This window comes from Chelonoidis abingdonii, chromosome 23, assembly GCF_003597395.2.
Source record: "Chelonoidis abingdonii isolate Lonesome George chromosome 23, CheloAbing_2.0, whole genome shotgun sequence".
Classification (NCBI taxonomy): domain Eukaryota; kingdom Metazoa; phylum Chordata; order Testudines; family Testudinidae; genus Chelonoidis; species Chelonoidis abingdonii.
The window spans coordinates 12504663-12531645 of NC_133791.1; the positions used below are offsets into that span (position 1 = coordinate 12504663).

Genomic DNA, 26983 nt, shown 5'->3' on the forward strand with positions numbered 1-26983 from the left:
CCCTTGCTGTGCATTGATTTATTTTAGCCTTCGGCTGTATACAGATGCTGCCCTCTGCCTCCTGCTGAGTCACCAACCTACACTCTCCTGGGCAGGCTATAAATTGGCACCAAGCATCTTCTTTTGGCAGGGAACCACTGCAGTGGTTGGGCCTGAGGGACTGGCAGGGACACACCTGTCCCCCCACCCCCGGGGGCCGGGGAAGTTCAAAATTTGGTTGAGTGGCTGTGGGCTAAAGTTCAGCTACAGTGGTCCTAGTCTCTTGTGCTTCCACTCAGGAGATGGGGAAGACACGCTGGCTGGGAGGAAATCTGCACTTACTCCTCCTCATCACACATGCACTGGCGTGGGGATGGAGGCAGGAATGGGAGCTGCCTCTTTTTCAGTTTTTCTCAAATGTAATGTAAAAAATGGGGAAACAGGATCTACTTGTCTTCAAAGGTTGCTAGGCTGCCCTGTGCTGTGGGACATCACTTGACAGCTCAGTGCATCTGCAGTTTAAAAACATCCCCAGCAGGTGTGAAACAGATGCCTCTCGCTTGGCTACAGCATTGTCAGCGTGGGGACTGGGCCAAGGGGTCAGGATTGTATGTATGTGGGGGGGTTATTTCTTCATAGGACAGAAGCAGTAAGTGTCTTGCTTGGAGAGGAAAGTTAAGCTGGTTCTAGATAACTCTTTGCCTTTGGTTTTATACTCCGCACCATTGAGTTAATACAGCAGCTATAATACAGTTTCACCTAAACCTGCCCCTGCCTGTACTCAGACTTAAATGGGGTTTATAGGCTCATTCATCTGAGCACTTGTTAGGAGACCCACAATACCCTTAAATTGCTCCTATTTATCGGGTGCATTAGTGCAGGCCACTATTTTGTCGTGGTCCTCTTAATGGAATATGAGCTACATTTTTACACACACAGACAGGTCCTGCAGGGTATGGAAAAATTAACCGTAGCCTTTTATTGCACTCATTTATTTGATGAACGAAACAGACCTGCACTTTCTGTCCAAGGTGCTGAAATCTGGGCTGGAATTCTTTTCAGTGACAGCAGACTAAAATGATCCTTTAACCCTTAGACTTCAGGGAGAAAGCCAACATCCTGTACATTGTTTGACTAATGGTGCTGGGGGGCAAAGGGGGCAAATTGTTTGCAAATGGGTGAAACCAGATGGCTGCTGAGTTTCGCCTACTGTCCCTGCTGCAGCATAAGTTACCAGCGAGGAGCTAAGAAGATGCAGTTGACTTTGGAGGGGCTTCGAGGTCCAAGGCTCTGAGGAAGAGGATCAGGATTGTCTCCATCTCCAGGTATAGCTTCAAAACTGAAGGAGAGAGAAAAAGACAAGGAAATGTAGGGGTGGTACATTTCTTTATTCTTTTTGGGGGGGTATTTGTACTATCAGCATAACCTACTGGTGAGCATGATACAGGTACGGAACTTTAGCTCAAGTACATCAGCTTCTGCTTATAGCTCTGAAGTTCTCTGGTTCAGGCACCAGTGTGTTGCTCAAACGGTGGTCATCACAATAGCACCTAAAGGTACGGAGAGCGGGATCCCAGTGCACTGGGTACTATACGCACACAAGAGATTGCAGCCAAGGCAGCTAGAGAGTGGGAGAATTGTTATTATTATTTAACAGAGCGGGAGTTGGGCTACAAAGAGATGAAGTCACTTGTCACACAGGAAGTCCGTGGCAGATCTAGGATTTGATCCTAGATCTCCTGAGTCCCACCACTCAACAATCCTTGCTTTTAAAAATCAGCTGAATCAGAACAAATACAAGGCAGGGTTTTAAAGGGTGGATAAAGGCAGGAGCAACTTAAGCAGCTACTGGTGTATCAGCAGCCCCTTCCCATTGAGAAGTTCAGCAGCATCCCTTTTGTTCCTCTTATTCCCCCCTCCCCCCCCCCCGGATCCCTTTTCCCACTTCCTTCAGCTGGCTGCTGCAGTGTTAAATGTTTGGGCCCCTCTGTCCTGAACTCATCACAAAAGAGGATGAAAGCTGGTTCCTTTTTAGTAGCTCCTTTAAGCTTTGAGAGGAGCCTTCCCATGGTTTGTGACTAGCTGGGATTGTAAAGTTGTGGGAAGGTAACACGTTGTACTGTCCCCTGCACGTGATCCTGAGCAATGCCAGAGCGTGGCTACTTGAGCTGAATAGATAGAGCTGCGCTAAGACAGGAGTAAGATGTGGTGGTTAAGGCATAAATGTTTAAATCCTTGAATCACACAAAGAGCACTGGAATCGTTTAGTGTGGTTCACAGGGGGCTAACCATGGCCTTTTCATCATTACAAAGCGTTATTGGGTGAGACCAGGACCTTGAAGAGGCGAGTTAGCTACTGTGATGCCTGTGCAGTCAGCGTAGACACGGACAATTGTGTTCAGTGCCATGCTGACTACTTACAGTTACTCCCCGCTGGGACTGGGGTGTAGCCAGGACTAGCTAACATGCTGTACAGGACTTGTCCTGGTCTATGCTGACTGCCAAGTTGTTAGCCTCGTGCTGGTTGATCCTTTGGGGCTGGGATCTAACCTAGTAAAATTTTGCATCGAGGATGTGCCCCGTGAACAGTGTGCTGAAATGAAGAAAAGGCATTATTGGAGTCTGAATAGTGAGGGAAACTTACTTACTTACTGGCACTGATACCTTTTAAATGGCAGACAAGTCTCCTGTGAGAAGAAGAGGTAGAAACCCCCGCAGGTTCGATTGTAAAAAACTCAACCCAGCAGAATGCTAGATGTTGAAAGGGGACAACGCTGCATTGGGCCCCCAAGAGGTGGGCTCTGATTTCTATGATCCTTACGGTGGAAGATTCCATTGCTCTGGAATCAAATGCATCCTTCTTGAAAGGATTTTATCTAGGGTGGTTCTTGTGGCTGGTGTTTGAGTTCACCATTCCATCTGGGCTATGTGTTCTCACTGCAGCACTTTATGTTAAATTAGGGAACTGACTGCTAGGGACTCAGCCAGAAAAGGATGCAGTCTTCATTATTGTTTCTAAAAATTGAAATTTTCCTAAAAGTTCAGGAAAGACATGTAAGAGAGAGGGTCACCCAATGCACTGTAGCTGGAGCCCCTACCCCATTTTCAGTCCCACTGTTTTTTTTAAATTATCCACCTGGACACTGCAGCACAAGAACAAGAGAGTTGACATAGGATACCCCTCAAAATCCATCATCCATCTTTTAATCTGGACTAGACAGTCCACCTGTGACTTCGTGGGAACTCCGCCCAGAGCGTAATATTGCTTCATCCTTACTCTATTGCCCCAGCTGCTTGAGTCATCTAGCCGTTCCCTCTCCCTCTTACCCGGTAGCTGTTGCATCCAAGTCCACTCTGGGCTCCTATTCTATCTATCCGTTGTCCAAAGCAATCCGAGAACCTTCTCATGCTGCGTGGCGTGTTCAGCAGTGCTCGTAGTTTGCTCCTCAGGGCAGAGGGAGGTTTCTCGGGCAGCTCCCAGCTGTTAGGCCCATAGGCGAGGCCTTCTCTTTGGGGTCTAATGTAGTCGCTGTTCCTGGGAGCAAGGGGACGTGAGGCATCTCTTGGGGCTTCCTCATTCTGTTCGTTCACTTCTTGGGACAGACCTGTCTCTGCTGCTTCTGATGGGAGCTTGTCCTCCAGGCGGTCCAGCAGGGTCTGAAATGCAGAGAGAGGCAGCGGGGGAGATAGCGTTATAGAATCGCCCTAGGGGATGGAGTGAATGCCAAAGCAGTGCACACCTTCCCCCTCCCCCAGCCCTTGGTTGCACTGTGTTCTGACAGTGAGGCCTGCTGCCCTACCTTGAAGTCAGCCAGTTCAGCCATGGAGGCCGAGCTGTACATGGGATGAGCTTTGGCTCTTCCTTGGGGCTTCATGCTGAGCAGCAGCAGCAGCAGCAGCAGCGGGAATCGCAGGGTGGCAGCAGTCAACAAACCCATGCTGTAGTCCAAGTTCTTCTCTCACCTCCAGTGGTTTGTCCCCCTCTTGCTTATGGGCTGTGAGCTTGACCCCTCCCTTTTTATACGCACAGAGTCAGAAGGAGTCACGCCCAAGGAATGAAGCCCGCCGCATTCTGTCACTTGCCTGCGATAAAGGATCTTGAGACCGGAGCTGGCAGAAGATTCCCTTTTAAAGTTATCCGTCCCCCTTGCTGGCTGTCGCTGGGGCGGTGAAGGCTCATCGGCTCCAGCGGGAATGACAGTGTGAGGACCGCATTCCTGTTGATTTGTCTCAAGAGGTTTCACACTTCAAAGGTGTGAGAGAAGCACCAAAAAACATCCCCCTTTATCTCTCAGCAGTGCCTCCGGATTCTTGTTCCTTAACGATGGAAACAATGAGGCAAGTGTTGGACAACTGGCCAGCAAACCTCGTATGGGCATCGTGGTGGGGGATGCAGGAGAATTGGCTGCAGAGATGCCATTAAAGCGAATGACCTAGATGTGTGGGGCCAGGTCCTCAGCTAGTGTAAATCAACACAGCTCTTTGGGACCAGATCCCTGTAGATTCTCAGTTGGTGCAGGAATTAATGGAGTTCAGCCAATCTGTCCCATTCCTTGCAGACCCAGAACCGTTGATGAAAGGGCTTCCAGAGGCCTGGGATTTCATTCAAGAATGGTCCTAGGAAGGAAGCTGGAGGAGGGTAGTCAAGTGTGCGAGAGAGAGAACTCTTCAAACACTCTTTTTGAAAAGACCCAGCCTCCTGTTTTGAGCAAAGACTGCAGCCCGGGCATGAGAGATGTGTGTAGGATGCCAGGGCAATTTTGTATTTCAGACCCATGATTTGTAACTAGAATGACAAGACACTGCTGGATTTTGAATTTTCTTTCATGTTTACCACTAGAATACATTAGCAAGTGATCTGTCACATTTAGGGAGGACTCAGGTGTCACTAGGGCAAGGGATGGGGGATTCTGTAGGACTGGGCAGCTCTGGGTCCCTTTGATAGAATATTAGGGTTGGAAGGGACCTCAGGAGGTCATCTAGTCCAACTCCCTGCTCAGGACCAATCCCCAGATTTATACCCCAGTTCCCCAAATGGCCCCCTCAAGGATTGAACTCTCAACCCTGGGTTTAGCAGGCCAATGCTCAAACCACTGAGCTATCCCTCCCCCCCCTTGGGTACCTTAGTGAAGTAATGGGTCCTCTTGCCTCAACCTCCCCCTTTGGTAATGACGGTGATAACACTTCCCTCCCTCCTGGGGTGTTGTGAGCTTTAACTGATGATTATAATGCAGGCGAAGAGTCTCTGGTGAGGAAGAGGAGATATTTTTGGAAGCTGCTTCTGTATCTGGGCTGAATCATTACTTGGAATCTAATCTAGGGTCGCTGTTTTTAACATCAGCCCTTGATTTGCATGGGTAGCAGTTTGCCCCAAGGGCAGCCTGGGCCTAGACAGTCTGCAGGGTGTTTGCCATTCGAAGCTCCACCGAATCCGTCTCTCCCAGCCATGTTGCCTTGCGGTGCTCCCCAGCTGAATGCTTTGCAGAGGGGGAGTGTTACTGGCTCAGTTGCCTGACTCCCCATGCCTGGTCTTTAGCTGTAGTTTTAATCCCTGACCAATAGTGCTACTCAGTCTTCACGTGGAGGGATTCTCTTTGCTCTGCTCTGGTGCCCATGCTGCGCCCGATAGAATCTCTCCAGCCATTTCGGTCTGTTACTGGACCCTCCCTTCATTCCTTCCCTTCCCCTAGCTGCCTCTGAAAGGGGCCAGCGTGAGCGGTCTCCTGAATCTCCATGCGCCAGCAGCTTTCCCCAAAGCCCCGCAGTTCTGCTAGTTAACTAATAAGCCCATGGGGATGGTAAACAGAACTCGGTGCTTCTTGTGGGGCCCACGCTCTGCCCTACGAGTGAGTCTAAGCAGCAAAGACTTCAGTGTGTGCTGCACGAGGGCTTACCAGAGCGAGTGCTCCAGCTCCCAACCAAAAGCCCATGTGCCATGGGAAGGGCTGCTCAGGGCAATGGGTTTTTCTATGCATGCGTGTGCCGGACTCCTTAAGTAGAGGTAATGCAAGCCCAGTGCTAAACCACAGTGGAAGTCTGTCCAAGAGCCCTTATGCACGGAACATCCTCCCTGAACTGAGCCGTAAGGACCCTGCCCTGTGCTGTTTCAGGTCTCCCCTCATCACCCACCTCTGCCATAATGTCTGTAAGAAATCAGCCACCTGGCCTGGCTAGATTGAGAGGCAGTGCAGGCCTCCCGTGAGACGCATAATTTAAACAGAAGCATTGGGCTGTAAAGTCATGTCAGTTTGCAGCGCTCGCTCTCTCTCTCTCTTACTTTTTGTGCCTCAGTCACTTTCTCAGAGTGTAAGCTCTTTGGAGCAGGGACTGGGCTTTCTTCTGTGTACGTACCGCACCTAGCACCCGGCTCCTGCCTGGGCCTCTGGGACCTACCTCACTCTCAATATAAAATAATAACAAAGGTGAGTCTCTAACGAGGTTGCATTGGAATCCGCGGGGATGCTCTAGTGGAGAATTGCCTGGTGAAGGGGGCCTTGTGACATGTGTGACCGCATTCTCTAGCTAGCTAGGCACCCATCAGCGTGGTGGGTTGCTGTCCTGCAGAGAGGAATCTGGGCAAGAGAGGTGCTGTGCTCGTGATGCTGAAGGAAGAGTTCTGCTAGCTAATGCCAGCAGAGAGACAGATTAAATTTTCAGTGCTGGGTGCCTAAAGCCAAGCTCCTAAATCTCATAGACTAGAACTGGCCTGATTATCAGAAGTGCTTGAGCTCTTCGTAATCTAAGGTCAGTGACGGCTGCTGGACACTCAGTGCCTTGGGAAATCAGGCCATTAATACTGAAGAGCCCAAAGATAGATTTAGGAAACAGGCGTTAGGCAGCCAGGATTGAAAATGGTGACCGTAAGTATCAGCAAGACAAGGAGGGTAAGGTAATCTCTTTCATTGGAACAACTGTTCGTGAGAGAGAGAAGCTTTCACGCTTACACAGAGCTCTTCTGCACATCATCTTCCTCAGGCGCTTGCATGATGGGACTTTGTTTGAAGTTATGGAAGAGCTTGGTCTGATGATAATGATTATATGCAGGCCCAGAACAGCTGTCAGGGAGGTAGAACATTTCAGCTAGACTGGAACTCTGGAGTTTCCTACAATGATTTTAAAACAAGCCCTAGTTGTCCCTAAACTACAGACAGGATCTTTTGGACAAAGACAAGCAGAGAGGCAAGAGGCCATTTAAGGTCTTGCCGTACAGTGTACATTTGTGGTGATGAGCACAAAGTGCAGCTCAGGCCAGAGCAGAGATCTTGGTGGGAAGGAATTAGAGCCACGGGGCATTGCAGCTGCATAAATGGCTGAGAATGAGTTTGTTTGTGGGTAACAATGAAGTGGATTTAAAGGGCTGGAAAAGTGCAGTGAAGAAAGCTGAAAAAAACAAACAAAAAAGACCCTCTAGAGCAATGAGGGACCATCTATATTTTCAAGTATGCTGCAAACCCAATAACACTGGGCTACTCTCTATAGTACCTTTCACCCAACCCTCTGAACTTGGTTAATTCGGCCTTGCAAACCCTCCTTTCAGGTAGGAAGATATTAGTGTACCTACCATTAGATGGGAAAACTGATGCACAGAGCAGAGAAGTGACTTACCCAAAACACATGTGGGAGTGGGTCTGAGAGCTCTAACCACTATAGAGCACTGCCTCTCTGGGGCTGATCTTCTCCAGAGCAGACCATGACCTGTCTGGGTCGGGTCACTGCGTCGGTGCCACTCCAATGGTCTCTGTTGAGCAGTTTGGTGGTTGCCAAGGACTTCAGGGGATAAGGCCCTTGGCGTGTAGAATCCATCACTGCTAACATTTTTCTGGATTTATATTTCCCAAACTATCTCCTCTCAGTGGAGCCGTGCTAGGAACTGGCTCTGACATTCCCTAGGGGGAGTTTTGCAGTTCGGTATGTTTCTATGTGTCGCAATAAAAACCCAGCCCGAGCAAGATGCAATGGCAGAATACCCACTCAGTCCAGGGGAGCTAGAGCCTTTATATATATGATACTCGTAAAAGGTACCTCATGATTGCACCAGAGAACGAAGTCCTCGAGGCAGGTGCAGCAGCAGGGCCAGCATCCTCCACGATGACCCTCCAGGCGCAACCACCTCTAGGGATGAAAATGGAGTTTACTCCTCAATCTATGCTTGTCATCTCCACTGAGATTGCTAACGAGAGAAGTGGGAGGCCAGGCTGTCTCACTAAGGAAGCAGGGAACGGGAGCATAAAACCATTTAATAGGATATAATAGTTTGGGGGGGGGTCTGCCCCAAGCTCTGCCCCCAAACCAAACTCCACCCACTGTTGACACCACTCACAGTAGATTGTGCATAACACAGCTGTCATTCTGCCAGGAGGGCTTTCAGCAGCAGCAGAGGTGTTCCAGTGACGTTTGAATTCTCCTGTTGCCAGGATGCAAAGTTAATGCTCCATTAAGATCAGTAGGGAGCAGTTCAGAGGTATTGCACAGGCTGTGAGCACACTCAGGCAGACGTCACTGCTTCAGCTACACTCAGTTCTCATGCTGAAGTTTTAAAATGAAACCTTGAATTCTGGATCATGAGATGGCAATACCGTCCCCTCACCACACACACACAAACTTTCTGTTCTGCCACTGGGAGTCAGTTCAATTTGACCCCAGCAGAAAAGCATTAAAGGCTTTCATTGAAAACCAAACACTCATCTGTAAGACAAACTGAGCAGAACTATGGGCATTAGGCACCCAAATACTTCTGAGGATCTGGGACCAGGTGACTCATCATTCTGTTTGCATGAACAATCTAATTCTTATAAGCATCTTCTTTAACTGACATGCCCAGAACAAAATACACACCCAGCCCTTAAACTACCTTTCCCAGAATGCCAGCAGCCAAGGGTCAGAGTTCACATACTCCTTTGCAAGTATAAAAGCTCCAGCCTCTGTGTGTAATTCCATTACAAAGTGTTTCTGCTACCAAGATAATAGTGGGGGAATGAAGTAACTTTGTTCCAGCTGCCTCTGATCATCCCATGGCACAATCAGTCACCTGATCAGCTTTATCAACACAACAAGGTACTTTCTTGACAATTAATGTAGGAAGTGGGGGTGGGAGGGCCGCTCATGTAACTGGTCTCATATTTATTCTTCACAGCAGTAATGCCTTTGGTACGCAAAGCATTTCAATATGCATTGGTGTAAATATCTCTTTCCCCAGTGTATTCTCTGTCTGGGTTAGCTGGAGTCACACCAGCACAAAAGGAAAAATTTGCTGGCCAGTAAGCAGAGGGTAGAACAGTATACCCCTTCTCCTTACACCTGTATGTGTATTGGCGATGACCCAAGTTCTCCATCCCATATCTCCCAACCCCTCTGATCCGGGCAGTCATTGGATACTACTATTCTAGCAAGGGTTTAAACCCAAATAAACATCACCTAGGCCTGGTTTACACTTAAAAGTAAGATTACCATAGCTGTGTTGCTCAGAGGTGAGAAAAGTTCACATCCCTGCCAGGCAGCTGTAAGCTGTGCCCTGCTGCAGACATGGCTAGGATTGCTGACCAGGGTACAGCTGCTCAGAGAGATAGGTTACCTACTACAATGGAAAAATGCCTTCTGTCACTGTAGGATGTGTTTATGCTACAGTGTTAGTGCCACACCTGTGATGCTGTAGTGCCTGTAGCATAGATGTAGTCCTAGTTAAGTAAGGAGAAGCTCTTGTGCTTTGCAGCCAGCTGGTAATTGTGCTAGTAGTTTTTGCGATGCGTTGCTGAGTTAGGAAACCAATTGAGACCAACAGCTCACCTCACGCAAGCCATTGGATGGGGCACATGCTCACAGCTGCTGTTGCTTCTGCCCTCTGTGGGATTTGAACTCCTGGCTTAGATGGGGAAACAGAACTCTGCAGCCCATTATAAAAACCCCAGGTCATCCCTTCCTCTCTTACCCCTTTGAGTATTTATTGCAGCTGGGTTGTCAGTGCCCCACCCATAGAACCAGTGAAGTAGTGGCACAAGGGTAGGCACAGTTGGAAAAGTTGGAAGAGCAGGGGGCTAGAACCATAGCCCAGAGTTGTGCTCGACTCCTGACATGACTCACATCAGAGCTAAGAAACTGGTGGAATCCGGTTACCATGGGCACTAGATAGCTGGTGTCACTTCCTCTGTGTAAATAGAGGGCCAGTCACGTTAGCTAAGAGTGTGTCTACCCAGCAGCCAGGAGCATGCTTCCCAGCGCAGGTAGACAGAGGCACTTCCTCAGCTCAAGTTAGTGTGCTAAAAATGGCAGTGTGTCTGCAGTGTGGGTGGTGGCTTGCACTAGCCCCACCCCCACCCCCCAAGTACGTGCAGGAGTGGTTAGCCCAAGCTGCTGCCCGCACAGCTGTTTTTAGTGGGTGGACAGACACTGTGTTGCTGCCAGGTAGACACACCCTAAGGAGGTAAATTGTGAAACCGCCTCTGTTTAATAGAAAGGAAATGAATTCCCTAGCCCACAGCTCTTCAGTTCAGAGCTACCACGAAGTAACTGCCCCAATGAGTCCTGGACCATTGTTTGGACAAAGAACCCTACTTTGATACTGTTACGTTGTGTTACTGGGTCTTTGCTGTTTGTGGCCTTGTGTTGGGGATGATGTTACCGGCGTGGATTGTCGGTGGGAAGAAGCACCTCTTTCTAACACAAAAATCCTGTCACTCTAGGGTGGTTGTTGAACAGGGGCAATGTATCATTGAGCAGCATGTTACTGATCTTCCCCTGGTAGGAGTCACTAGGCCAAATGCAGCAGGGGTAAGTGGGTGCAAGTCGAGTGGCAATCTCTGTGCCCATGTAAGCAGTAATTATAAAGGGTGTCGGTTGCACATCGAGGACAGTTGGTCAGAAACCTGATGTAGCTGGCCAGGTAGCATAAGTCCTACAGATCTGCCATACTGAAGTTGTGTGAAACTCACAAGCTGAGAAGAGGGATGGGGAAGTGCGGCAGGAAAAGCAGTTAGCAAGAGGGTGTGAGACAAAGCAAACCCATCCACACCCTTTCATGTATGGTTCCACCCTTTGGGCCACCTTTAATCTCCGTGTGAGCAAGTATAATTCCCAGGCAGCTTGACTTTCCCCAGCATAACTCTATCGCCTTCAGTGGGGTTATCCTGTTTTCAGCTAGCGTGTTCGAGATCATGGTTAGACCTGCTGGGCCAAATTCATTTCGGCATCGGTGCAGAGACCAGCGTCTTGCTGTCCCGTTAGCCAGAACTGTCCTTGGGGTGTGTTGTGAGGAAAACCTGGTGGGGCCAAGATTTTCAGAAATTGATGCCTAAAGTTTGACACCCAAATAAGTAGCCTTATTTCCAAAAGTGCCTGGAACCCATTGCTTCCATAGTCCTCAATGTAAACTACTGGGCATTAGGCACTTTAGCAAATCAAGCTACTTATTTTGCCTGTGAACTTGATTCAAATCATGAGTGTAAATCGATTAAATCCATTGAGGTCAGCAACTACATGAGTGTAAATGAAACCAGGGTCAAGCCCACAGCATGCACATGGCAGTGATTAAGGGTGAGGGGGTGTCCACTGAAGCTGGCCAATGTTAAACATGGTATTCAAACCTGCAGAGTTCAGGAGTCTTGGCCCCAAACCCTGGAAACTCTACTGTAAAGTCCCAGAATGCCAAGGAGTCCTGCCTCCCACTGAATGTGTTAATGCTGCAAAGGCCACACTTGGGCTGCGAGTCTAACAGCAGCTGATAATGGATCTCTCCCTCAGTGCTTAGAGCCTTAATTTCATCTGTGCAGTTAAACACAAGCAATTAGCCACCCTCCAGCACCCGTAAGTGTTTTACAAACTGACTCCTAGTGATAGGAAGTCTTTGTCCCATCTCTCCCAGGCATACTGCTTTTGAGTCCCTAAACTGTGAGATCCTGCCTCACCGATGGCAGTGCCCCTAATAAAATGTAGGCATTTGAATTCAGGAAAGTGCATGGATTTTTTTTTTTTAATGCAACACACAGGAAAAAACAATTCAACATAAAAGACTGATGTGTTAGTTTTATTTGAACATGATTTTTTTTTTGGTGCTAAAGTAAGAAATGTTCTTATAAAACATCAAATAAATAAATAAATATAAATAAATAAATAGGAATAACTTCTCCATGAAAGCGTTTAGAAAGCACATGGAAAGTGTCCTGGGAGAAATCAGCACTGTAACACATTCTTCAGAGCACCGGAGAGTCACCTTAATTCTTCCTGAAACCTGCAAGCGAGTCATGAAACAAGAGTTATGGCAGGAAAATGGCGAGACCTTGAATGCACTTTGCTCTGTCTTTCCGTGTTTGATACCCTCATCCTAGGTCTGTGCTTTGAAAATCAAATCCCCAAGCTGCGTCCTTTATTAAAACACAGAAGGTGGTTTTATTGGGTGACCTTTGGCAAACCACTTTGCCTTGCTGTACCTCAGTTTTCCCAGGGGACTAGAATGAGACTTTATGCTCTATTGTAAAGCACATTAAGATCTATGGATGAAAATCACTATACAAGAGCTGAGTGGTATTGTTAAATCCTGGGTTAATATAAATTGTAGGGGTTAAAGAAAGATGCTTCTCTATGTGATGGCGTCAGAAATCATTACCAGGGCTGCTTTTAAAGAACAGCATCAGGTTAAAAATTATAACTAGCCTTGGAAGGATTAGATTTTTGTCGGTAAATATCAGTAGATGTCAATTTCACCTTACCCACAAACAAACAAAAAATATTGCCATTGATTAATCATTGAAATTTACAGCTAAGCAAAGTAAGATGCTGCTTGAGAACTTACTAGAGTTTGATTTAAGGATATTTACTTGATCTGTTTTGACATCTGATGTTGATCGCTTGTGTTCCTGACTCTTACAAAACATTTCACTTTTGAATCTCAGTGTCTGCTGTCATAAATAACTCTGTCCCCTCCCCTTGTTAATTTCCTGCCACTAAAAATTTAAAGGATAAAAATGCTTAAAAATAAACATCTGTATATTTTTTAGAATATCAAATTCTGCCAAGCCTAATTATAATAAAACAAACTTGCAAAAACATTATTTTGTTACTAATAACCACTGTAGATTATTAAAATTAGGGCCAGATCCTCAGCTGGTGTTAATCAGCGTGGCTCTGTTGAACCATTGAAGCCAGTTTACACCAGCTGAGGCTCTGGCTCTGAAAACTGTAAAAAATCTTAGGCCATTTCCGCACCAGGAGTGCCTCGTCTGTATAGTATACTGGTATTTTCCTGTACCTGTAAAGTGCTGGGCTTTTGCAGGCATAATTTATTCCAACACCTTTCCCCTCTCTGTTCTGAGCCATAAAAGCACAGCTTCACTGAGATAACTGCATCTGTACCCATGGCTTTTTCTGGCACAGCTCGGTTGGTCACAAATCACCCCTCGTCCCGCCCTGAGCAACACAGCCATGCCGGCAGAAGTCTGTAATGTAGCCATCACCTAAATTACTTCTTCCTATTGCTGCAGTTGGGTTTACACATTGTACTTCGCTCAGATCGGTCAATGAAAACAGACCAGTCAGTCTAATTTTCTCAGGTTCTTGTGCCCTAGCCTAATGCTGCAACGACTGGTTTGCAACCCCCATTGGCAGGGGTGGGGAAGCGGTTATGTCTAGATCAAACACTATTGATACGGAGATTCTTCTAAACAAATGGCACTAAAATGCTTTTGTTTTAAATGTTTTCCTTTTTTAAAAGCAAAAGCCAAATTGCAGGCCTACACTAGTGGGCATCATTTCTTTAAAAGCAAGAGATCTTTGGGAGCAGAAGCATCTCTCTATCCAGGTTTTTATGCTGCGCCTATCACCGTGGTATCCAGGCACCTTGCCATGTCCCTACGCTATTCATACCACTAATTAAATAAACATATATAGTGGCACTAATTTGCATGATGATGATGTGCAAAAATAGGCTTAGATCCTACGTATGGCCCCTTGTGCCCATGCAGCTCCCAGCTGAATAGATCCAATGGCAAGATCAGAGCCATAGACAAGAAGGTCCTCACTGCATAGTCTCAATAAAGGGAGATAAACTTTGGACAGGACACAGGCGGCCAGTTCAGGAGAAGGATGAGGTGGGTTTCAGGGCTGAATTTGGAGAAGGGAGCCTGGTGCAAGGGGGCTGTTCTAGACATAGGGGTAGGTGGTAAAAGCTCTGAAGATAAGAGCGGGGAAAGGACGGGAAGAGAGGCTAAGGCAAAAGGAGTGAGATGTGTAATGAGCAGGAAGGAGAGGAGTGGGAATGAGAGCAGATGACAGGGTGGTTTGACACGACAGAGATGTCCATTGGGTTGTCTCTAAGCTGTAAGGTCCAGAGAGAATCTTTTTGCTCTGAGTTTGTACGACACCTAACACAGTGGGGTGCTGGTCCATGACTAGGCTTCCTAGGAGCTACGGTAACCCACAGAAATAATCCTCCATTTATAATGAGTTGGGTTAGGAGGGACTCACCATTGCAGCCCATTCCACTCAGAGAGCCGATCCTGTCAATTCTTCTCCCAAAGCAGCCTGAGTCTCTCATCATCTTGGGAGCTTGGAGCCCCCTCAGTCGCTTGAGGATGGGGTCGCTATAGGACAGACGGGCGCTGGGGGCTGGCCTGGGCTCAGGCTGCTGATCACTGTTGTCATCGAAGACTTCTGGTGGAGTGTCTTGCTGAGCTTCAGGCTCCTGAAGATCAGGGTTGGACTCTAGGGCCTCCATCAGTGAGAACTTGTCCTCCAGCCTCTCCAACAAAGCCTGCGAGAGAAGGGCACAGACTGAAACACCCGTCCCTATGGATTTTCCCCTTGCCTTGCTATCTGCTCAATCTTTGCCTAACTACTGAAAATAGCAGTCATCCTATTGCCAGAGGGCTAGGAGAGACTGTGTGCAGGCTGGGCTGTAGGGTCACCTCACCTCTGTCAGCTTTGTCCAACCCAGACCCTACAGTCTTGTTACTCTGCCCCTGTGTGAGCACATACCCAGGGGATTGGGCAGGGTTGTGCTTGGGTGGCTAGCCTGAGCTCCTCTCCCTCACCCCAGCCACACTGCTATTTTTAGCGTCCTGGCTTGAGTAGAGCTAGCACATCTGTCTACCCCTGCCGAGAGGCACCTTCCCCGATGCTGTATACTCATGCCCTAAGATGGAAGGGGTGGTTCGCTGCCTCAGTGTACTTTTGGGTCCATCTCTGCTCCAGGTTCTTAGCTAGCAGCAGTGACCTCCAGTGCTCCTCTGTAGCTGGCCAAAAAGCTGTCAGCTTTCCCATTCTTCTGCAGATCTCGGAAGGGGTCACCTGCATCTGTCACCCGCCAGGCTGTTGTGAGGGGCTTTACAGAGAGAAACTCTTGATCTCCCCCAGAATCTGCCCTTGGTGTGGAACAGTTTTGCTACCCCCTACGGTAGCGTGGGGTGCACACATCTAGAAAGCCTGCATGCAAGTTTTTGTACTGGCTTCCTACTCACTTCTGAGAATCACTCATCACTCAAGATGAGTTTCAAAGCCCTGAATAACGTGGAATCAGGTCTCACTTCCAGGGCAGCTCAAAACAGCTCAGAGCCTCTTGCTGTCCCTTCCTATGTTTCAACTCCCTCCAGGGAGCAGCTACTTTCTGAAGGGCGCTGCCTGTGGGGTCCTCTCCTCTGGGCACTTTGAAAGAGCCAGAACCTAGCTATGAGGCTCCATGCAAAATTTAGCAGTTTGGCTCAATTTTTGCCTGTTTTATTCTGGGGGGTGGTTCTAATACTTCTAGGGAGTTTGTTCTTTAAGGGCTTGGTCCTGTGCAGGGCTGCTCACACCCGTCCCAATCCAGCAAAGCACTTAAGCACATGCTTAACTTTAAGCAAAGATATAATCCTATTGAAGTCCCTGAGATCCTTCATCATGCATGACGGAATCTGAATGTTGGTTGCTACGGCAATGGACACTATAAATCCCATAGGTGCATAATAATTCCCTAGCTCTGGGGGCTTTTCTGAGGGAGTCCAGCGCTGTGATCAAATCATTCATTTTTTTAAAAGTAATGAATTTTCTAAAAGATCCCACCCATCTGCCCCAATCCCCTGCTTATCTCCTGCCCACGCAAACCCTGAGTCTTTCCTCATGTTTCCCAAATGTGAGTGCACACACTGTCTTCTGCTTCGGTGCACCTGTACCATAGTGAGAGAAATCGTATGAGGGACCTCATCTCAAAAAACCCGTTGTCTCCTCTGATAAAGCTACATTGATCCCTTTATAATTCCTTCTAGAGGAATGTCCCTAAGTTCTATTAGAGCCTTAATGAAAGACAGTTTCTGTATTGAAGAGGCAGATTTTCTATAGCCTCAGGACCCTCTTCATCCCTGCTACCACCAAGAATCATCAGATGAACCCGCTAGCTGAAGGGATCAGTAACTCAAGGGTTCTGGGTTCTCTGATGTGAGAGCCCCATCTTCAAATGGTTTGGAGCTGACAGTGCAATTGGCTGGGTCACCTTGTCCTCTGTGAGTCTATGCTAGCTACATTAGTGCACTAGAGTACGGTGTTGGCACCACACCGTGCTTGGCTGAGCCCTAGAGAGTCTAACAACACAAAGCAAAGAGTCCTCACCTCCATGCTGGCCAGTTCTTTGGCTGGGCTGAGGCCATAGATGGGGTTGGTTCTGCTGGACTGGAACTGCATGAGCAGCAGCAACAGGATCCCGCAGGAAAATGAACCTTTAGTGTCCATCCCTCTGGATCGGTTTGGACGATGGGAAAGTTCAGGCTTCTTCTGAGATGTCCCTTCAGGTCTCTCTTTCTCTCTCTTCCTTGTCCTGTTTTCTCCCTCCTTGGGCTGGTCTTTTATACCGTTTGGGTGTGATCCCTGCTTCCTAGGTTATCTGTGGATTTATCGGGGGCACATTCCAGTCCCATGGCAGGCATGCAGCTCGGTCAGGAGAAGATTCCCTTTATTAGCTGTCATTAGGAGGCAGCTGCTGCCGCTGAGGAATGTATGTCACAAGTCAGTGATTTCATGTCACTCTCCCCCCTCTTGATACCAGGCGCTGAGATTAGAGTCCAGTTGGAAATTCTTAGCAATTTTGTTACGAGAGACCCCTGTGGTCAGATTCATGGAGATTGGGGGGGAATAGCCTTGAAACTGCTCTGAACTCTTAATCAGGAGCTTTTGGGAGGGAAATCACCTTGTACAGGGAAAGGAAAAGATCCCAGGCGCAGACTTTGGGGAGGTAGAATCTGAAGAAGACCGATCTCCTAACAGTAAATTTGAGGCACTGGACAGACTCCCCTTCTATATATGGAATATGTGCAGCTGCTGCATACCAAGGCATATGCTGAAAACCCCAGACCTGGGGCTCTCCTCTTCTCAGTAGCTTTAGAGGGGAATCTCACTGTTGGGATTGTCTTTGTTTGCACAACCCCTACCAGAAAGGGGCCCCTATCCCTCTTTCCTCTGCTCTCACCCCTCCTATGCAACCCAAATGGAACCTTTAGGTTGATATTTCAGAGGTGCTGAGTACCCCCAGGTCCCCTTTACTTCAATGGCAATTGTGGGTACTTGGCACATTTTGAAAATCAGGCCACTAGTCTAGATAGCAATAAAATCTGTGTGTGTGTATGATATATATATCAAGGGCCACATTTTCAGGTCAATGGGTATCTTGTCTAAGCATGAATTGCAGGATTTGGCTCTAAATGAATTTGACTACAGCGTGATAAGCAATCATAGATTCAGGAATAGTTTTCTCTGATGGCCAGATTCTGATGCCTTTGTGCAGAATAGCACCTCATTCCACAAGTAGTTACACTGACTTCTGTGTAAGTGCTATGGGGACAGATGCTGCTTGGCATCTGGCCCTAAAAAAATGTGTGTAGTGCACACATGCATATATGGTATAAAACATTTGGGGTTTTTTTTCCTTAGAGATTTGACGTTTTCAATATTAACTAAAAGCCAGAATGCTTAACTATGATAGCCAAATTAGATTCCTTAGGAAAATACTGTTCTATCATGAATTCACCTTCAGCCTTGTGCTTAAAACACAAGAGGCCATAAAAATGATTCCATTTATAGATATTCAGGGGAGATCTATGCTCCGACACATAACGTTCTCTTCTAAGCTTACTGACTGGGTTCTTCTGAAACAGATAAAGTTGAAGCAGAGCAGTGGATTTCTGAGGGAAAAGGATTTCCCAGTCTAATCTAAAATGAATTTGTTTAATCTTAAAAAGCCAATCAATTAGTGAAAAGAATCTCCCTACAGATTATGCAAATATTTATAAATAACAGTGATAATTATGTATATATTAGTGTGTATGATGTAGTGGTGGGTGTGTGCATGTATAATGTATATACATGCATACACATATTTTGCGTGTATTTCTAACAATGCATAAATATATTTGTGCGTGTAAAATAAAACTTCATTAAGGTTACAAAGCCAAGCCCTCAAAGGTTAGGAAATGCCAGTATTAATGGTGACTTTGCACCTTTAAATCAGCCCCCTTGTGCTGTGCTTTATGATCCCAGGTGAAGGTGTTATTAAAGATTATTTTCCCTCCACGAAACCTCTCCCTCACTCTATGCACAGGACGGAAGGTACTCACTTAATGAGCAGCGATTCATTTATTTTTTTCTCTTCATTCTTCATTGTGTGGCCCTGGGCCTTATTTGCTGCACACAATTCAAACCCTGCTCTGAAGAATTATTAATGCCCTTGTGGGCTTTTCTTTGACACTCATCACTATGGTATCTGAGTGTGTCACAAATGCTAATGTGTTTATTTTCACAGTACCTCATGAGTTGAAGGGGTTTTATTCCTGGTTTACAGGTGGGAGAGCTGAGACAGAGATTAAGGTCCAAAGTATCCACTAATTTTTGGGTGCCCAATTTGAGATGCCTAGGACCCAATTCTCTTGTTTAATACACAAGCCCCATTGTTTTCCGTTTGAACCATTTTTTACCTAAAAATTCTCTGGTTTTATAAAAAGCATTATTCATTCTTTTTTCAAATGTTCACCCTACTTTTGTATCATTCAAATGTATAAAAATAACTTGTTCGATTTGGAAAATACATAGATCACATGCAACATATTGTATTACGCTAATACATTAGTCTGTGTGTATATGCAAAGCTGCCTGTTGAAGTAAGGCTACGTATTAGTCTAGAAGGTGCACACACTAAACACACAGGCACACACGCAAGCTCTGACGTGTGCACATCTGAACATCCTGATGAATCTCTCGTCCACATTTCAAGCTGCTAGCAGATAACTAACCCTTGGAAGATTTGACAGTAAAATGGGAAGAAAACAATCTATCAGAATACACTTCTGAACATAAGGAAGTATTCAAAAGTTTTAAATAAAAAACAGGAGAAAAGGATGGAGTTATGTGCTGCATGTGGTGTGGCCTGCTTATTAAATGTAAATATGGCTAATAGTTCTAAGTCTACAACAGTAAACTGTTTATTCAAACAAAGTTTTATTTGGGGATTATTTTCTTAAACTCAGAGGTGGCCTTGTGTTTTGAGTTCTGTTTTAGTTCTGCAGCAAACCACATTGATGAATGGAATTCAAAGTATTATTTTTTTTAATGAATGCTTTCCCCCCAATCCTTCTGTCCACCAAAATAAACCCTGATATTTACCCAGAAAAATTAAGTATTTTTTTGCACTGATTTTCACCTGTTTTGGTTCTGGTGATAATAAACGCTGAACTTCCCAGGAAAAATGAAATAAACTAAAAACGAAGGATCCTATTAATACACAATTCTATGGCACATCATATATTCCAAGCCCAGCTCCCCCTGACTTCAGGAGCAGCTTGGCAACTGACCCCAGGTCCCAAGATGAGCACTCAGAAAATCAGGCACACAATTAGTGACGACCTGTGGAAAAATGTGTGTATTTTTTTTTTAATTCCTTTCCCAGCATGGCATAGGAAATCAGAGGCAGGGACAAGAAGCCAGTTCTCCAGGGCAGCATTCAACTACCATATCCATAACCTCCTGCCCCTTCTTCCTCAGATCCCCTCCCTCCTTCAGGACCCAACATCCAACTTGGGCAGCAAGAGAAACACTTCTGACTAGGGCTGGACTTGGCAACTTTAGTCACGATCTTTTAAGGTAGTTAGTTATGTGTCTGTAATAGAGGGTGGGTTGCCTGGGTGTGAATGGGTGTGCATGAGAATTCCTGACTGCAGCTGTAGCTATTGGATGTATAGGGCAGGGGCAGGCGAACTTTTTGGTCTGAGGACCACATCGGGTTTTGTAAATTGTATGGAGGGCTGGTTAGGGGAGGGGGTCGTGGCCCATCCCTCACCTCCAGCCCCATCCACCCCCCCCCATTCCCTGATGGCCCCTGTGGGACCCCTGCCCCATCCACACACCCCTGCTCCCTGTCCCCTGAGTGCCCCCAGATCCCCACTGCCTTATCCAACCCCTCCTCTCATTCCTGATGCCCCTCCCCTGGGACTCCTGCCTCATCTAACCACCCCTTCTCCCTGTCCCCTGACTGCCCCCAACACCCCATCTGCCCCCCCTTCCTAACTGCCCTCCCAGGACCCAGGACCCCATTCAACCTCCTGTTCCTAACCCAACACCTATCCACATCCGTGCCCCCATACTGCGCTGCCTGGAGCACCAACAGCTGGTGGCGCTACAGCCATGCCACCCAGCTGGAGCCAGGCCATGCTGCTGCCACTGCCACTGTGCAGCAAAGAGCACTGGATCAGGCCAGGCTTTGCAGCTGCGCTGCCCCAGGAGCTCACAGCCCCGCCACCCAGAGCATTGTGTCAGTGGCAGAGTAAGTGAGCTGAGGCTGCAGGGGAGGGGCCAGGGGGTAGCCTCCTGGGCCAGGAGCTGGGGGGCTGGACAGGACAGTCCCATAGACCGTATGTGGCCCGCTGGCTGTAGTTTGTCCACCCCAGTATAGGGCCATATTCTGCCTTCCCTCACCCCCTGGTGGCCCCACTGAAGCTAAAGGGCTGTAAGAGGGGGCAGAACTTGGCTCATCCTTATTAATACAGTTAGACTTTTATGTTATTCCTTGTTGGGCAAATCCTGACAGCCTCACTCGGGCTGCAACTTCAGGGTTTGTCCCTGTGTAGTTAGGGTGTAGCCAGGCCAGTCTCTAAGGTGCCACAAGGACTCCTCATTGTTTTTGCTGATACAGACTAACAGGGCTCCCCCCTCTGAAACCTGTGGGGTCCTGTGTAGCTCGGGTGTAGCCAGGCCCTAGCAACCGTGGGGTCCTGAGCCTGGTTTCCCCATTGTCCTGTGGCCGGGGGATGCCATCTGCACCCTGGGACAGAGGTGGACTCCAAGTCTCGCCCAAGCAGCGGGATCTTCTGGAGGGTGCAGGTTGTGACCCTGGGGAGGGGGGTTTGCCAGGAAGGCAGGTAGCTCAGGGCAGTGGGCGCTGTGCCCCTTCCCCCCCCAGCCAGGCAGGCCAGACGCAGCAGGGCGCTGGCAGGAGCCCCCTCTCCTTGTTCCCCATCACTGGGACGCTGCCCCTGGGGACTGGGGCTGCGGGGCTCCTCCTCCCCCCAGGCATCTCTGGGGCCCAATTCCTGCTTCCCATCCAGCCCCTGACACCATCATTCCCCACCCTGCAGCCGCCCCAGCCCGGCCTCTGTGCTCCCTGCCCCAGTGCCCCACATACCCTGGGAGGGACAGAGCAGCTGGGGCGGGAGGGGGAAATCTCTCTTCATCCCCAGCAGGGACCCGCTTCCTCCCCGGGGGCGCCTGGTGCGTGCCCCCCACCCTGCGATGTGTCAGCTGCCCCAGTCCAAGCTCGAGCCCCGCCCCCCAATCCCAGAGCTGGGGGGCTGGCTCGGGAGAGGGGCTGTTTGTCCCTCCCTCCAACCCAGGCTGCTGGGGGAGCGAGAAGGTGAACACGCCCCTCTCCCCGCACAGGGGACGCACCTGGCCGGATCCCCCAGCGGGCAGCCCAGCCTGGGCGAGGGATGGTGCGGCTAGAGCCGGCCGAGGGCGCCCCCTACCGGCTGCCGCGGTGCGCGCACGCTGGCGGCTGTCCAAGGTGCTGAACAGGGCGAGTCCTGAGCCAAGGCTTGGCCCGGTGTTTCCACCCGGCCCTGCTCAGGTCCCTCCGTCTCCCTCGGGTCTCCAGCTCCTAGTGCCAGCAGCACCTGCTCCCCCTCGCTGCTGAGGGGTCATGCAGCCAGCGCTCCGAAAGGGCTGACCTGTTACAGGGTGAGTGGCCCTGTGCCCTGGGATCGGGGCCCGGTGTGTGCAGGGCCAGGCTGTGCTGGCACTCACAGCGATGCTGAGCTACCGTTTCAACCCAGATCACACCACCTTGCAGTGCCCCAAGAAGCCCAACCTGCTCCTCCATGGGGTAATCTGGAAGGGGGCTTTATCAATGAGCAAGGGAAGCGTTTTCCTCCCACACTGGGGTAAATCCGGAGTGACTTCATCACCTCTGGGGGAGCCACTCCCAATTGACCCCAGTGGAAAATGAGAGCAGAATTGAACCCTTTCATGGGATGGTCTCATCCACCTAACCCAGCCCAGGTGTGCAAGTGACGCGTGAGCTCTGCGGGGGCACTTCGCGCGGGTCAGGAAACGTCCCAGGTCCCCAGAGCCCCGTCATAATGGACTCACTCCTCGCAGGCCTCCAGAGTGAAACGAGCGATTTATACAAAACATTTATTGATAAACGCCACGCCCCACCACCCCGGTGGGCTGGGGGTGGAGTGGGGGGAAGGGATTTCAGCTGTTCTCCTTCCAGCATCATCGCTGTTAATTAACAATCCGTACAATGCGAATACATCCCCCAGCCAACTGCTCTGTTTGGGCTGATGCGTATTCCGCTGGGGTGGGGGTGGGGGTCAAGGGCTTCCAATCAAGTTACTAGTCCACACAAAATAGGCTTAAAAAATCGTGGGAAGCTCTGGATTCAGCTTCTCCATCTCCTCTTCCAGGAACCTAAAACCAAGGGGAGAGAGAGACAATGAGCACCATGTTCAGACTATCAGCTTCTCCTCTAGGCTAGATCAGCCCTGTCTCGGGTTCTGCCTGTCACCCTGTGGCTGGACAGCTGCCTGCTTGGCCTACGGCTAATATAACAGAGCTGTAGGGACCCGCTGTTCAGCCCTTTCCAGCCGGGGTCAAGGTCTGCCCCCCCAAGGCAGGGGGTGGGGAGGAATCTGGCAGAGCTGTATAGGGCAGTATGGGGCCATTGCCAGCCATGCCTCCTAAGCCTGGCGAGGTGAGGGAGAACCTAGACATGCAGGGCCTGAAGGCAGGATGAGGTTCTAGCTAAGACCTTTGAAAATGTTGCATCCAAGTCCTGCCCGAGAGCCGATCCTCTCGATCCTGGTCCCAAAACACCCAGAGAAGTGCCTCATCCTCCTGGGGGAAGCAAGGAGACTGCTCCGCTGACTGTCCACGGGATCCCAGGGCTGGAGCTGGGTAGCGGGGCTGCTCTCCGGCTCAGCAAGGTCCCAGCTAGGGTCATCTTCTTCTGCCTCATAGGCTAGAATCTCCAGCTCCAGCAGCAACCCTTCCTCCCCCTGAGTTTTCTCCTTCAGCAGCTCAAGGAGGTCCTAGAACAAGAGAGGAGAAGACGGCGATCAGCTCCCGCGTAACTGACCAGGGCACTCAGTGCGTGTCTGTATCCCTGTGGTGGGGGGTGCACAATCCGGACCTCTCGGATTGAAAATCCCACTGCTCAGAAGGGATCCTCATGGGCATCAGTCCCTCTGTCCTGCTCATTAAGGTATCTAGTGCTGACACCTTTATGGCCTCAGAGGTCCTGGTCAGAGACCCAGCTCCCCACCCCACCCCTGTTCCATCTCTCCTCACCTGCAGGGACCGGAGCTCCTGGCTGGTGTATTTCCCCGGCAGCGGGTGCCCGCCTGCTGGCCCCTGCAGGCTGAGAAGCAGCAGAGCAGCCCAACAGCCCAGGGCTGCGCCTCCCATCCTGCCCAGTGCTGGCTTTGCCTCCAGACCCGAGCTCCTTGGTGTGGGCTTGGAGGGTTGCTCAGGCTTCCTTTGTATCCAGGCGGCTCCCTGCCAGAGTGTGGAATTCGGGCCCTCTGCCCTGCTAAGGGAACTGGTTGCAGCCAGTGGCACTCGAGGTTACCCTTTCGGAAACGGTGCGTGCCCCGCCTGTGGCCACGGTTGGGATCCGGTCCCGCTCCAGTGGAGCAGAGCCGAGCCGCCCCGGGGGATCAGAGCATTGCAAGTGCCTCCTTCGCGGTCTCTCTCTGGGCAGCGCAAGGGATGAAATGACTGCGTGGTCTTCCACCTTCCTAGCAGTCGCCATTTTGCTAATGCTTGATGGATTGCCTGGGATCGCGTCAGTGCTTTGGGCACATCCTCTGGACCCTCCTCCCCTGGTGTGGGGGAAATGATCCATTACTCACCCGCCAGGAAGGGAGATCAGCCCCCCTCTTGGGCCAGTCTGCAGCCTCCTGTAGCTGGGGGAGGGGAGCGAGGGGGTGCAGAGAGGGTTTGGAACCGGTGTCTCTGTTCCGCTGGTGGCAGTTCACACAGGCAGTGTTTGTCTTTCAGTTTGAGCTGTAAAATGAAATGGGAAAACAGACAAGTGTTAGGGAAATCTCCCTGCCAAGGTCTCTCACCACTGGCAAACCCTGTGCCACTGGACAAGCTCTGCCATGTTACACTCTGGTCTGGGGATATTGGGGTTATTTATTGTGCCACTAGAGGTGCCAGCCAGCGGTGGCATTAGTTACCAGCTTGCATTGCTTTCTCCCACTGGACATACTGTGCTGCCCTGCTTGGCTGCTTGCAAGAGCATCGCCAGCTTTGTGTGGGCAGGAGTGCTCCCTATTACATCCCACCCCTGGGTATCTGTGTAACAGTCTTTTCATCACCCTATTTTTAAGAGATTTCAGCCTTCTCTGCACTGGGAGTTTGCCTTGACCTCAGTCACAGATGACCAGCAACAGGGGCAGCTCCCTTCATGTAGACAAGGAAAGCAGTGATTTTACACCCCTGGAGTTTACTCCTGCTTGAAAGTGGGGTAAGTTGCACTGGTCCAAATCACAGCTCCTTGTCCATACCTGGATTTTGCTGATCTGTGGCTGAGATCAGGGCAAATTCCCAGTATAGACAGGGACTCAGTTGCACTTCTTTTTTATGTGCATTTTTTTTGGTGCCTCTAACTCCAGACTTTTTGGTGCTGTGGGAACTGATTGAGCCCTGGGTTTTGGTAGGACCCCCTTTATTTTTCTTCCTCCACATTAAAATGCTGCTCTCTCCAGGACTCCAGAGGTTGGAGTAAACCTCTCTATGACATTGTGTGCAAGCCAGCTTGTCATAAACAGATAGCTAAGGATCAATGTTTCTTTCACCTGTAAAGGGTTAACAAAGGGAACCAAACACCTGACAAGAGGACCAATCAGGAAACCGGATTTTTCGAAGCTTAAGGGAGGGAATTTGTGGGGGTTTCTTGGTCTTGGGTCTTTGTCTGTTCTGTGCTCTCTCAGCTATGAAAGGGTCTATTCCAGTCCTTCCATCTTCTGTTTCAGTTGTAAGTACAAAGTTAGCAAAAGTATAGTCTTTAAATTGTTTTGCTGTATTTGGCATCTGGTGTTCTGGCTGGTGGAGTCTGTTATGTTATTTGGCTATAATATTTAAATGTATTGTTTGGTTATAAGGCTGTTTATCCTTTTCTATTGTTTACTTCATTTCTATAAGTTGAAAACACTGTTATCTTAGCCATCTAGGTTACAGAGAACTGTTATCTATTCTTTCTTTCTTTTTTTATTAAAAGTTTTTGCTTTTTAAGACCTGTTTGATTTTTGTTTCCGTAGTTGACCCACCAGGAAATGGTGGAGAAAGGAAAGAGCAGGGGGGAGGGGAGACTGCTGCTCTGTGTTTAACTCTCCTCAGTGCCCAGGGCGGGAAGAAGCTACGGGGAAGAGAGATAGGAATCTTTTCTGTTTCCTTTGTCTTTGGGTTTGTCTCTTTGTGGAAGAGAGGAGACATGCTCTTCGTATTGTGATTAAAAGAGTTGGCATCAGAAACTCTCAGCTTAGGCCCAGAAGAGCGAATCTGGGTGGAGAGAGGGGGGGAATGGTTTATTTCGCCTTGTGGTAGACTCAAGCCTTCTGATCTTGGGGTCCCCCAGGGAAGTTTTGGGGAGACAGAGTGAGCCAGACACTGGAAATTCTTGGTGGTGACAGCGATATCAAATCTAAGCTGGTAATTAAACTTAGAGGGGTTCATGCTAGCTTCTCAGGTTATGAACGCTAAGGTTCAAATCTGAGTAGGGAAGCTATGATACAGCTAATCACCATTTAAGATGTACCAGAATTGCATTGGAATATGTTTACTGTCAAGTGTCAGCACTGCCAGTTTATCCCCTTTTTGTAAAACAGCTAGTTACTCCCCAGTGACTTTCAACAAACTAGCCATCATCTCTAAGGTGGTGAGTGCAGGCCGGTCACCACTCACTCGCCATGTCTCGTCCTACTGCCTGTAAATGATGGGGTACTGTGTCCTCCTCACCCCACACACTTGTATTCTAATGCGAAAAATTCCTAAGCAACAACCATCCATCATGGAAAGTCCATCTGTTGTGCTCAGAGGAAGAGGTCACCTTTATTAATCATTAGTTTTAGACTCCCTAGACAACAACACTTGTATTATTGAACTGGCTACTGTAATGGATGGCCTGACTTTCTGCAAGGTCCTCTCAGTTTTGCCTTGGGATGTTGCTAATGTTTCGTATTAGCCTCAGCCAAACAAGTCCATTTACAAATGACCAAAACCAAGTGTAAAAGGGGGTAATTTCTTTGGTGCTGAGGCAAAGCTCCATCCTCTGAAGCATCAGGGATGGCCAAGGCTGGAGATAGGATGTTGGCTGGGCTTTGAGGAGGTGCTGAGAAGGCTGTAATACTTTGGTCTAAGTTCCGTGGTTGGGTTTAATATGAGGGTGGTGGTCTGTGATATACAGAAGACCAGCCTGGATGACCCAGTGGTCTCTGGTGGTCTCAAAATCTGACTCTAAATCCTGAGGGCTTTACTCAGTTTTCACTTAGTCCTTATGTCAATA

At 48.9% G+C, this 26983-nt stretch overlaps 2 protein-coding genes across 2 annotated transcripts; both read right to left on the reverse strand.

The window, feature by feature from the left end:
- Window positions 1-3037: 3037 nt before the first annotated feature.
- Window positions 3038-3995, reverse strand: LOC116821908 (natriuretic peptides A-like). Its single transcript, XM_032775405.2, has 2 exons — window positions 3780-3995; window positions 3038-3636 (listed from the first exon to the last, which is right to left on the reverse strand). Exons 1-2 carry the CDS (start codon window positions 3915-3917, stop codon window positions 3283-3285), a joined length of 492 nt encoding a protein of 163 aa, XP_032631296.1. The 5' UTR covers window positions 3918-3995; the 3' UTR covers window positions 3038-3282.
- Window positions 3996-12182: 8187 nt separating this feature from the next.
- LOC116821967 (natriuretic peptides A-like) lies at window positions 12183-16665 on the reverse strand. Its single transcript, XM_075060401.1, has 3 exons — window positions 16546-16665; window positions 14431-14716; window positions 12183-12199 (listed from the first exon to the last, which is right to left on the reverse strand). Exons 1-3 carry the CDS (start codon window positions 16663-16665, stop codon window positions 12183-12185), a joined length of 423 nt encoding a protein of 140 aa, XP_074916502.1.
- Between the last annotated feature and the right edge of the window lie 10318 nt (window positions 16666-26983).